Below are 13,373 nucleotides of genomic sequence, written 5' to 3' on the forward strand. Positions count from 1 at the left end.
TGTTGTTTCGATGACTCGTGTTTTAGAGCTTTCTTCATGAAATTACCCAAATCAGAAATACAGTTTGAACACCACTCCGACTTCTTTGCCCCAAACATAATGCAGACGAAACATAACATTTTATTCCCTACAGAACCCCAGAAAGCCAAAAAAACCTATCATCATACCACGAAGACTGAAATATTTGCGACTGATTGCTAGTTGTCGTTTTTATGGAAAGCTTTGGGGTAGGTCGTATCCCTTTCAGAGAGCAGCGCTGCTCGTAAGTCAACCGAGATATGGTAGTTGTTAACAAAAAAAAAAAAAAAAATAAAAAAAAAATAAAATAATAAAATAAAAATAAATTTGTGTCTGGTACTGTTATCGTAGTCATCATTTGCTAAAAGTTAGTAAGGTACTATACCTTGTATTAGCCGAACACTTTCCACAGCTTTGTCTCTTAGTTATAAATGTAATTTTCTTCATACTACAGTAAAAAAAATAAAACAAATAATCATTTCAAATCACAACGCAATATATATATATATATATATATATATATATATATATATATATATATATATATATATATATATATATATATAACGCCAATTTTTCTTGACCACCAACGATCAATGATGCTAATCAAAAGCATAAATCTAGTACAGAACGCAAGGGCATAGCCAGGGGGAGGTGAGCCAATAATTTATCACAAGAAAGGAGTGTAAAGCCATGTTCATTAAATAACTTGCAGAAGCTTTATATTTAGCACGGCATAATTTGCAACCATCCCATACGATTACACAACACAAATAGAAGATTAACAGGCTGAGTCTGCTCATTAAGGCCCGCAACTAGCCATTAAACTTTAGGAGAGAGGCACAAATATACTAGGAGGTCCAGTCGTCACAATTCTGGATCTCTTTTATCAATAACTACTCTTAATAATTAGGAGGCCAAAACATTTAGGGGCCCAGGCTCCCGTAATTGCACGCCTGGTGGGGCATACAGTAGCAAATGCGTAGATTACGTTAGACGCCAATAAGCAATTGTCTCAGCTCCTTTTCTGCCACTAGCATTGTGACGATTAAAACCGGCTCCACTTTTGTATAAATATTGTTTTCAGTATAATTCCCTTTATTTCTTTCTCGTGTGCAGCTTCTTTTTCCGCATACCATACTTCAATCTCTCTCTCTCTCTCTTTTTTTTTTTTTTTTTTTTTTAATGTCACCCCTAGAAATTTGTCATCTTGGGTCCGGACCTCAGGTGCCCGTTCGTGAATATGGGCCTGAGTGTTTATATCATTTGGGGGCCTATTTCTGTGTATCTACCTGTACTTCATTGTCAGATACCCAGATACGGAAGAGCACAAGTAAACTTTGTGAAGGGCAGAGGGTGGCCTACCAGATCGGTGACCGTGATTCTACAGAATGCATTATAGTTATGCTTGTCTATGTGAGTCTTCTCAAAGAATATCTGGCTACGTTCTGGGACATGATATGTATTTATGATGTAGATTATTAGTGTGCCTTTAATTACTATTACAATTACGATGCATTTAATTTCGATTAAAACATAACTATTTTTATACTATCACTTACATAAGCGACATGCTTCATAATGGCGTTGAACTAACTATTTATGTTTTGTTCTATTTCCTTGACAGCGCTCGTACGTTCTATACAGAAACCACAGCTTAGTTCAAAATATATAGAGTTGGCAGTACTTGAGCATACGCCAGCTTATATCTAAAGCAAATGTTGGGTTGCAAAGGGATGGCGGGGAGTAGTTGGGCATGCGCATTCGACAGAAAGCAGACGAACACCCCGATGCTTGCAGTAGGCCTGGATGCCCGAGGAACATAGCATACAACAAGAGGAAAAACAGAAAATGTGCATCTGAATGATGCGCATGCGTAGGTTCCGCTTGCCAAAGCAAAGCGAGAGAGCGCATCCACGAGATTGCAGTGGAAATAATTGTGATAATTATAAGCAAACAATTTATAAATATAATGAAATACGTACTTTTTTCTTAGTAACAGGGGATGCCGGGCATACAGGCGTTCCCTTACGCTACGCCGCTGATATCTACACTCTCTATAACTACTTATTATAGATCTGTCATTTAATTAATAAACTTTATTAATTAAAAAATGCAATTCTCTTCTAATATGACAGGTATCCCCAACAGAAGAGATTCCAGAATTTGAAGGAGACAGGGTGTTACTGGAGCCTCCAGCAGATATTCTTAACGGAGCCATTGATATTGCAACGGATGTGTCAACTGCGATAGGAGAGAGAATAGTGGTATGTATCACTATTTTGTGTGTGCTAGTATATGTACTTTTGTCTTATCTTGAAGTCTCTGTCATTTCGAACTTTGTAGAACAGTCTACAAAGAACCCCGCACAACCTTTATGAAAATTGGATTTCAGTAGAACTACTTGAGACCGTGTTATATTGTAGATATTGTGATCCTAAGAAAAAGTCTCAATGGGCACAATCACCAATCACTGACCGTTTGGCCACTACAGGGCCACGTTTTTGAAAACAACAGGAGGTAACTATATTCTGGATTTCAATGGAAGTGCTTGAAATCGTGGTATATTGTAGATATTGTGATCTGAGAAAAAAGTCTTAATGGGCACAACCAACATTCACTGACCGTTTGGCCACTACGAGACCATTTTTTCGAAAACAGCCGAAGATGAAAATATTCTGGATTTCGGTAGAATTGGTTGAAAGCATGATATGCAAGGGCGCCGATCCCGGGGGGTCGAAGGCCTCCCCCCAAAGCTCATGTGGGCCACTTTACTGTATTTGCAAATTTATAATATTTGGCATAATTTGAATGCAATTTGTTTTAAAATCCTCATATATGCTTTCTGCATCTGAATGCCCCCCTCCTCAAATTTACAGAGAAATCGGCGCCCTTGATGATATGTAGTAGATATTGTGATTCTGAGAAAAAGTCTCAATGGGCACAGCCACCATTCACTGACCGTTTGACCACTACGAGGCGAACTTTTTTAAAACGGCAGAAGGTAACGAGATTGGTGGACGTGGAAAGGTTTAGATCTTCTCATCCTGGAAAAGAGATGGTGTGTGTAGCGGCCAACACCATTTAAGCATAGGTAACATCGCAATATTCATTATAATATTCATCTTGTAAGACAAAGAAATGCCCAGGAAAACCTTACGTAGGATGACTGGCTCGGATCGAACCTCCCGAATGCGGACAAATGATTCTACCAACTGACCTATAGTTTCTCGGTACCCACAAATTAACACTTTTTCTCAGGATCACGACATCTACAACATACCACAATTTCGTTCATTTTCATTAAAATCCAAGACATCGTTGTACTCAGCTATTTTCTAAAAACTGGCACTGTAGTGACCAAACGGTCAGTGATTGGTGGTTGTACCTATTGAGACTTTTTCTCAGGATCACAGTATCTACAACACACGACACTTTCAAGCACTTCCACTGAAATCCAGAATATCGTTATCTTCGGCTGTTTTTCAAGAAAGTGACCCTGTAGTGGGCCAAGTGGTTAGTAATTGGTGGTTGTACCCATTGAAACTTTTTCTCAGGATCACAATATCTATAACATATCACGGTTTCTAGCAATTCCACCGATATATAATTTCCATAAGAATTGTACGGAGTAGTTTGTTGTAATTATAGCGTCAAATTATAACTTCTGGTGAAAATAATTAATTTGCAGGAAACTATATCTTAAGAACACTTCTTACTACACCTTTTAAAAACCCTTCTCTCTTTGCAAATCTTTATAGCGCAAATTTAAAAACTACATTTTAAAGTGCCCACTGTTTTTTATTTTCTTTCTTTCTTTCTTTTTTGTTTGTTTGTTTAAGTTCAAATCTTGCAAGTTAAATTTCACACACTTAATTTCAAAACAGGACTCTGAAATTTTGTGCGGATACGTAAATCTTATGACAGTATAATATTTACAATTCATTCTTGCTCTGGGTTATTTTTTTATGATAGAATTGATAATAATTTAGAAATAAAATTTATCAAGTCCCTGCCGCTTCTATCACCCAAACCTTGACAGACGTTTGATTGGTTGTAGACAAACAGGTGTTCTGTTGACTTTCATATTAACAAGTTCGAGTACATTTCTTCTAATAATAGGAGGAAAGATAATATTGTCTTCCATAATTTAATTAAAAATATTGAATAATGAAATTAAATTTATAATAATAACTATAAAATAATATTTTTATAAAGACAATTATTTTAAATTGTAATGACCTTAGGTAGAGTTAATAATGGACCGAAATTTTATCACTTCACCAATTTTATTATAAAATTAAATCTTTTGTGTTTACAAAAGTTCCAACAATAAAGTGTCTCTATAATGACCATGGATTGTAGGTTATAATCTTCTGTACGGGTAACCCCTTAGTTTCATAGCAGCCTCCAGGGTTCTCAAGGATTCGGTTCTAGGAAACTTCCGCTCATAGCAGCCCTCACGAGATATGGTATTTAAGGTGATCCCCTTAGCTTCATAGCAGCCTCCAGTGATTAGGATAGGTCGACTGATACCAGGTCCCTCGGTGGTTGGGCTTTTATCTGTCCTCTTCGGATCCTTTCTGAGGTTCGTCTTCTTTCGGCGTTCCTCGGTGTCTTTCGTGTCGGCTTCTCGTCTGCTACGCTGTTTAAATCAATAACACGTGTTGTGTTGACATGTGCTTTTGTCGTGTGGGGATCCTTACACCCCCCACACTGGAAAAAATAATCTGGAAGAAAAATACTTAATTGTTATTAATGAAAGTTATTTCCACCACAACACTGATACATTTGGAAACACTGTATAGACACTATAAAACACTATAAACATTATAATACACTGAAAAATCACTATGAGAAAACTTGTTACGATTTATATGTAATGGTAATAACACTCTATTTCCGTCCCATCTAAGCAGGATCAAAGCAGTCACTATCATTTCCCTCAGAGTGGGCAGAAGTGTCATCGCTGTAATTAATAAACGTATACTAGTTCACTAATGTTTCACTAATTGTTGGTTTCTATGTTTATGTCCCATCCGTTGATTATAGTCTATATCGGTTGAGTCTCACTATCGTAGTGGTAGTAGTAGTAGTAATAGTAGGTGACAGTGAATTGAGTCTTTCTAATAGTGAAGATATGTTTAGCCAATTGGTTGTTTTTGTTTTGTAACGAGGCCTTATGAAAGATGAGGAACAAATTAATTATTATTAGAACTAAGGAAAGGAGAATAATCGGTTTAAGAATTTGGAAACTTTTTTTAAAAAAAGAAAGAATAGAGGATGTGAATTTCTGGTCACTCTGAATATTGTTAGGGGCCTGATTTTATGAACATCCTGTATGAGGAGAAAAAGTGACGTATTAAGCATTCATGTATTTCGTATTGAAGAAGCGATGCTAGGAACAAGAAAGCATTGTATTTCGACCTTGCAAGGATTAATGACTTTTGAAACTAAAAAAGAAAGAGAAAAAATGTTGATCTTGCATTTTGCTAGAAGAACAGAAATACTAATGTAGTGAAGTTAAATGACAGAATGAGGTACAGCTTATAATTGAAATAAAGGAATGCGATGTTATGTCAGTGCATTTTTTCGTTTCTTCTGTTGTTAATCTCTCTCCTGTTCGCGGTAAGTACTTAGAATTTTGTTAAATTCTTCTTGAATTTGTGCCTCTCTCTTTCTAATTTTGTTCTCTCAGTTTGGTCCCCGTAAAATGGTTTTAAACGGTACACTGCAATTTCCTAAATTCTGTTGCGAAATTTGGTAGGTAATTCCTCACGATATAAGTTTGGATTAAGCTTCTCTACAATTCGTGCTGGTCCTTCGTAGTGAATGGCAAAGTGTTTAAGTAAACCAATTTTTCTTGTAGGGTAGTATACTAAAACAAGTTCCCCTGGATTATAAGTTGTCTGGCTATGGCGTGTATCATAAAACTACTTTTGTCTGTTATATGCCTGTTCCAGGTTATTTTGTACTTTCTTCGTTATGGCTGCTAGTTTATCTCTGTCAACTTGTATATGTTGTTTTGATGCGAGTGTACATTCTGTCGGGATCCTAGGTTCGTACCCGAATAACAAGAAGCTTGCTGAATATTTGGCCCCTCTTTGTACGTAAGTATTGATGCCAAAAATAACGTTCGGCAACCATCTCTTCCAATCCGTATGGTGTTCTTGTACGAAATATTTGAGACAATTTTGTATAATTTTGTTGGTTTGCTCTACCAACCCTATCAAAGCATGATTATATGCGGGTGAATACTTATAGATGAAATCGTACTTCTGCGCTAAATGTTGCAAACGACCCGCTCCATGTACTGGATGTTGGTCTCAATACAGCATTGTAAATGCTCCGAATTCGAGAATGAGATTATATTCCAAAAAATTCTCTATATTTTCCGCGTTTATGGCGTCCACTGTTTTTGCAATCACATAACGTGTAGCTAATTCTGTGGCTACTAGTGTGTATCTATTTCTTCCTTCTTTACTTGGGAAGGGCCCGAGTTCGTCATATACCCATGTTGTAGCTATTTCTCCTATTGGGTGATGTAGTAGTTCGGCCTGTTTCGTTTTTGGTAGCTTTTTTAGACGTTGGCAGTCCTGGCACGTGCTTATTTTGTGAGCAAGATAGTTTTTGTGATGCGGCATATAACATTTCTTTATGGCGGTTTTATGCGATTTTGAGAAACCGAAATGGGGGCCAGTTGCTTGGCGGTGGAAGGTATATCATACAAGATATAATAAACCATAATCTGGATGGTTTTGCTTTCTATATAATATGCCGTTTTTAAGACAAAAAAATCTTGCTGACTTAACCGTAGAGATCTTGTCCGGCTTTTCCCTTCTAAAACAGAAATGATGTCCTTGTAATTGTCGTCCTTACGCTGCTCTCTTGCGATGTTTCGGTGAAGGTTGTTCTTTTCTACTTCTATAGAATTAACTTGAAGACTATTTGACCTAAAGGCATAGTAGTCTTCTCCGTTTCGTCGCTTGTTTTTCTTCTTCTTTCTTGATATCTCGCGTTTGTTCGAGCCTACTGATTATATCTGCTGGATGTTTGGACTCTGGTAAATACTGTATATCGAAATCATAATCGGCTAAGAATAGTTTGTATCTGGCATATTTTCCAACTTTATGAGGCTGTGCGTTGATCATCACTATGCACTTTGCGTCTACATATAGATTGAATCTTCTGTATAGGGAAAATAGCAGAATTTACGTAAAGTATATCTGATGCGTATAATTCTATTTGCCATATGCTAGCTTTCTCTTCGCTTTTTGTCAATCTTCGAGAACAGTAGCAACCACCTTCTCAGTGTCAGTTTTTGGATCATAGTAAGCGAGTATTCCAGCTATTTGCATTTGACTGCTATCACTATAGACGCGGTTTTCTAGCGAGTCGTCAAAATGAGCGAGTGATGAGGAATTAGATATGTCTTCTTTTAATTGTTCAAAGAGAACATCGTGCTTCTCTGTCCGTTTAAATTTAGATTTAGATGTTACTAATTGCTAGAAAGGCTCAATTTTTATCGTAAGATCTTTGATATGCGTCCTAAGGTACGAACATAGGCCGATAAAATTTTGAGAATTTGTAGTCGGTCTCTTAAAATTTCGTATTTTCTTGGCTATCTTGGGAGATATTTTAATGGATTCTCCACTAGCAACGTGTCCTAATACGTTAAGCTCATGGTAACCGATGTGCCCCCTTGGGTGATGCCCGAAAATCTTGTTTTCTAAGCTTCTGAAATAGTAATTTTAAATCAGGCAAGTGCTGTGTAAAGTTATATGCGCTGCTGACAAGATCATCTCCAAAGCTTGTAATCCTATCGGGTAGTCTCTCCAAAATCATCCTCGTCGCAACACTGTGACTTTGGGAGCTCGTCTTGTGCCCCATTGTGCACCTCAAAAATTCGTATCACTTTCTGTTATGATTGAGCTCTAAGGTCATATATTTTCGGCTCGTAGAATGCAGCGAAACTTGAAAGTATGAATTGGAGAGATCAACGGCTGTTATGAAGGTTTTCCCCCTTATAGAGTTTAGAACGTCCTCTGTTGATTGAAATGGCACCGATAAATACTCGACATAACTGTTACACTTCTGCAGGTTATGAACTATCCGGAAATCTTGCGTATTAGGTTTCCTGAGCGTCAGAAGTGGAAAGCAATATTCATTATTGTCTGTGGACCTAATTATTTTTGCCTTGATAAGCTCTTGAGTCTGTTCGTCTACCTGGTTCCTGATATGTAATGGAATTGGTGAGGAACCGTCGTGAAATACAGCAGACTAGGAAATCCTAATTTTATGAACATATCCCCTAAAATATCCGATGTCGTCAGGGGCATACGTAAAAACGTCCCTATACTTGAACAACAGTTCATAAACTGTTTGTTTTTGCTTTTTCTCTAAGTTAGGGTTGACGTTAAAGAGCTCTTTATTGAAAAGTTTCTCTGTGTATTTTTAACGTTCTTTAGTTTCTTCTTTTGTCTTAAACTGGTACGCTTTTTCTAGAAAATTTGGTTCTTCTAAGGCGTTAAAAGAAATGTCGTTCTCTTCCTCAAGAACCGCCACTGGGGTATTCACTTAAGAAGGTTATGCTATTAGGATTGGGTATGCTATTAGGATTTGAAAGTAAAACCGTCATTTTGTCTGTTTCTATCTTCTATCTTTCGTGTCGGCTTCTCGTCTGCTACGCTGTTTACAATCAATAACACGTGTTCAAACGTAGAATCCATATCATTTTTCTTTCACTATCTCTTACTATTTTGCTCTGTGGAGATTATTATTGATACCGGAAGTGGTAACGGAAAGATAAGGAGGGAGATTGAATCTGCTTTGGGGATGCTGTATTGAAGAAATCGCTTCTTGTTATCTCCTTTAGTATTTGTAAATCTCTTCTAATGACTGTCTACAGAGGAGAACAAAAAGGCAATGCTGGCTATTTTTTCAACCACTAAAAGTTAACTCACACATAATGTGTCGTGCCTATGCTAAGACCCTGCCATGGCCGCGAAGCTACGGCCGCGATCATTCACACACACCATGCCGTGCTGTATCGTGCCGTTACTGTTTTTAAAACCATTTCCCTTCTTTCTGGGCAACTTCGTGTCGCTTCGTGTACTCCGAAGAAAGTCGAAGGATAGCAGCCAAAGAGACACGACCAGGCTGGTTGCTCTTCAAGGCCACCTGACGGGGCACGGCACGTCAGGTATGGATTAAGAAAGACAATCGAATTAATTTTCAATGTCAGAGTCTGGAAAAAAACTTTGTGGGCCACTGACGAACGGAGCACGACAGAGGAACGACATACTATGAGTGAATTAACTATAAGCCATCAGAGAAGAACCAGTACGATGACGAAACAAGAACAAGAGAAAGCTTGTTATTGGAATCCACCCTCACCACCCATCGACGTATAGAGTCTGCCGTTTAATTGTTGTGAAGCAGCAAGCTTTGAAAATTTCAAACCGCCGTCCAGGTGTAATTCAATACTCCAGGTGTTCATCTTGAAATTTCAGGTAACTCAGCAGACAGTTCAAAAATCGTAATCCACTCCTTCCACGAACCACATGATTCATGAGTTCAACAAGATCGTCTGCTGCCAAAGATTTACACCTTTTAATGTTACTCAGGGCCAGATCTAATGTTTTGCCGCCCCTAGGCCGAAAAGTGTTTAACGACCCTCTCTCCGACTTAATTTTTTTAATACAGTAGATTTTTTAAAACTTGTCTCATACTTCAACATTTTTGTGTAATTTTTTAATAAATTCTGGTATGATGATAGGGTGTAGTGAGGCGTAAATGCGCAGGAGTAATACAGGGGGGTGCATCATGCATCAGCTTAACATGGTTACTTACACGCCCGCCCATACACAACTGTCTACTATTAAGTACACAACTTCAAGTTCCACCCAACTTCAACCACCAATGATTAAAGCCTATAGACTTGTTAAAGAAATTGATGTTTGGAATTTCTTTACTCTGACTTTTTATCATGTTTATTATTATTATTATTCAACGTTTTCAAGAAGCAAGGTGGGTCAATGGTAGAACGTTTACCTTTGGTGCGTGCAGTCTCTGGTTCGATCCCAGTTCGTACCAATTAGGCTTAGTGGTGGACAAACACCGTGTTCATGGGTTTTCTCGGATTCTGACGTTTCTTCCCGCTTTATTCATTTCACCATCGCATTCATGTCTCATCATCATCGTCTTCTTTAGCATTGCCGGCATAATCGTGGGTCGTAAAATTGTTTTCGTCCAAGGCTCTAAGAACGTTGCGCCCCTAGGCCCGACTCTAGTGGATCTAGTGGTAAATCCGACCCTGGTTGCATCCATTCTGGTTTGAACTCTCTGCAGCACTTGTGCACTACTCATTCAACGATGAATTGTGATTGTATTATGCACTTATGCCTGGAGAAAATAAATTACATCACGAATTTCACACTTAATGTGTGCTTCATCACACTCGATGTGTTCTCACGCTCAATACTGCCAGCTACCTGGAGAAAATAAATTACACCACGTCGTTCACACTTGGTGGATGCTTCAACCACACTCGATATGTCCTTACGCTCGATACTGACAACAACCTGGAGGAAATAAAATACATCACGTAGTTCACACTTGGCGGGCGCTTCGATCGCACTCGATATATTGACACGCTCGATACTGAAAGCAAACCTGGAGAAAATAAATTACATCAGTACTTCACACTTGGTGGGTGCTTCAATTGCACTCAATATATTCTCACGCTCACTATTTAACGACGATTGAACGGCAAAGTCTGTCTCTCGGTGTGGAGACCTGGTGATGTCCAATCAACAGTCGTTGTATCACCATTTCCTCATATTAAATGATTTTCCTCTGGGAGCTTAACAGAGGTTGAAAACACAAATAGCTCTCGTACAATTAATGGACTGTAATAAAATATATGTTATTTGAGGGTAATAATAAATGGAAGTTCCTTAATTTTCTTGAATTGCTTCGTCAATAATATTAGAATAACTTATGAATAACAATAATAATTATTATTATTATCTTTCCAGAATGTTGCAAGGAGAACCCAGCAATTCTTCTCAGACTTACGGCCAATTCTTCGAAACCTGTTTGGAATTGAATTTATCAGAGGCAATGTGGATGATAACGAGATTGAAGATACCTGATATGTATATAACAGAAACTATTTTTTTTAAATGTCAACTTATGTCTGTAGTAACTGAGCAAGTTCATTATGTTATCATTACTTCAATAAAGGAAAATGAGTGAAAGTTAGCATAAACATAATTGAAGCAAGGAATAAACATAGCAACTACAGATAAGCTAAGTTCCTAAGTACAGTGGATATACGACCGTCCTTAAGTGAAAAGCGAAACATAGCATCTAAAGAAAAGACTTTATTTTTAATAACTTTAACCACTCTATGTATGGTTCTTGTAATGCAAGAGTAAAAGGATAATAAAGAGTTAACTTAGTACGTCTGTCATCTAGCAGTTATAATTCATACAATTATATCTTTTTCTCTAAAACAGCTAACATTTTAGTCTCCTAGAGAGAGTCATCTTAACACATGAGTAGGATGATTACTCGCCAGGGGCACCAGGAGTATAAGAATACCAATAGCAGAATTGTATGGACGTGCAAAACAGTACACTCAGAAAGAAAATGTATGTGGCGTACGTAAAAATGTAGGTTACATGTGTAGATTGGTTTTTGGACTTAACGTACAGCAAATGTATAACTGAAAAAAGTATATTTTACATATACTTTCCATATAAGTGTTTCGAATAAACGTACTTTTCGTATGAACGAAAGAACTGTATATAGGTGGTCAGGATCTCACATACAGATAGACGTATGTAACATATAGCTGACGTATGTAACATACGTATTCGTATACAATATTCGGAAGATGTCAGACATCCTGCAACGACATGATGTAACATCTAAGGGCATATGGATAATGTATGTTCCGTATTGATTTCTGTAGTAAACATAAGGATTCCGTATATTTGTACAATATACCGCTGTTCGGATAACGGACTTTTCTCAGTGTAGACAGGGGAACGTGGGAAGACGCCGTACTCTCACCTCCAAAGAATATGTACGGCATCCCCCCAGTTCCTAAAAAAATACAATGAACAAAGATATGCAGGGGGACGGCGTGACGTCATGGCGTTACCTACCGTCCCCCTTCTTTTTCAAATCCACTTTTACTCCTGAATGTGGAGATCCCAGAACAGTGATATGGCCAGAGACCCATCATACCGCTAAGGCAGCACTGCTTCTAGAGGGTTTTCAGATGGTTACCACAAGGTGTCCTGTGTTCTGCACTGCCACGACATTGAAGTAGAGTTACCAACTGGCTGCTATTATACCAGCACACCGATAGGATATTTGTCAAGTTCATATATATAGATATATATATATCAAGGTTTAAAATAGCATTACGAGTATTCCTGGTCTGTTTCCAGAATTTGATGATATCAGTGATGATAATTATATTTTCAGAATTGGCAACTCTATATCAAAGAGACAAGTATTCACTGTTCTAGGGTTGCCATATTTCAAAATGAAAATAAGGGATACTACTAAATTTCGAGAATCTTTGAAATGCTTAAAATGAAAAGAAGTGTTACATACTAATTTACTTTCTTACATTAGATAGAGTTGTTCAAGTAATACGTTGTTACATTTTAAATCATTTTAGTAGACCTACCTCCTTCCCTCTAGTAAGCATTTTTTTTAATTGCTCAAGATCTCTTATGTTCCTTGGCTTTCAAAGTCTGTTTTAGCTCATCCAAGGTATGATGTTTCCTTTCACACGCTTTGCTTGTTCGTGTGCTTTTTTCCCTTTCTTTTTGTAAGAACGGTTAATTCATTGGCAATATGTTCTGGTGGCGTTTGTCATCTTCAAAGAACTTCTTTCGTTGAATTTTTACTTTATTTCTGTTATTGTTTTATTTTTGTTATTTCTGTTAGGTAAATCGTGAACTTAATTAAACCCATGTCTTTTTTTTTTTTCAACTTTTGAATCGCCATATTCAGAAGTTGAAGAGAATAATTATATACCTAATAATATGAAAAAGCAAACTATAATATTTCCATCCTTTCTTCTTCGCTGAAATCCGGAATATGTAAGCGCCTCGAGAAATAGTTTCGGGACGCCGATCTCGATTCCGTGACGGTCCCGGATTTTCCGTTACAAATGGTAACCCTACACTGTTGTGCATGGCAGCCGAAATGACGTTTGACCTTGAGAGCTTTTGTTATGTTTACTGATCCGCTTACAGCGGCGATGCCAACTCTACAATGTACAAGTCCTACTGAATATCTTTTAGTAACTTTGTCAATATCTAGCAATA

General features: G+C 37.6%; 1 protein-coding gene across 1 annotated transcript in view; it reads left to right on the plus strand.

Annotated features, from left to right (window-relative positions):
- Positions 1 to 11,473, plus strand: part of LOC145681447 (uncharacterized) — an 83,682-nt gene extending 72,209 nt beyond the window's left edge. The window contains exons 5-6 of the mRNA XM_081753091.1: positions 2,157 to 2,285; positions 11,058 to 11,473. Coding sequence (XP_081609217.1) covers positions 2,157 to 2,285; positions 11,058 to 11,174 — 246 coding nt within the window. The 3' untranslated portion in view covers positions 11,175 to 11,473. The remainder of the gene's footprint in view (positions 1 to 2,156; positions 2,286 to 11,057) is intronic.
- The last annotated feature ends 1,900 nt before the right edge of the window (positions 11,474 to 13,373 follow it).

The sequence above is a fragment of the Thermobia domestica genome, chromosome 3 (genome assembly GCF_964235325.1).
Source record: "Thermobia domestica chromosome 3, izTheDome1.hap1.1, whole genome shotgun sequence".
In the NCBI taxonomy this organism is placed as follows: domain Eukaryota; kingdom Metazoa; phylum Arthropoda; class Insecta; order Zygentoma; family Lepismatidae; genus Thermobia; species Thermobia domestica.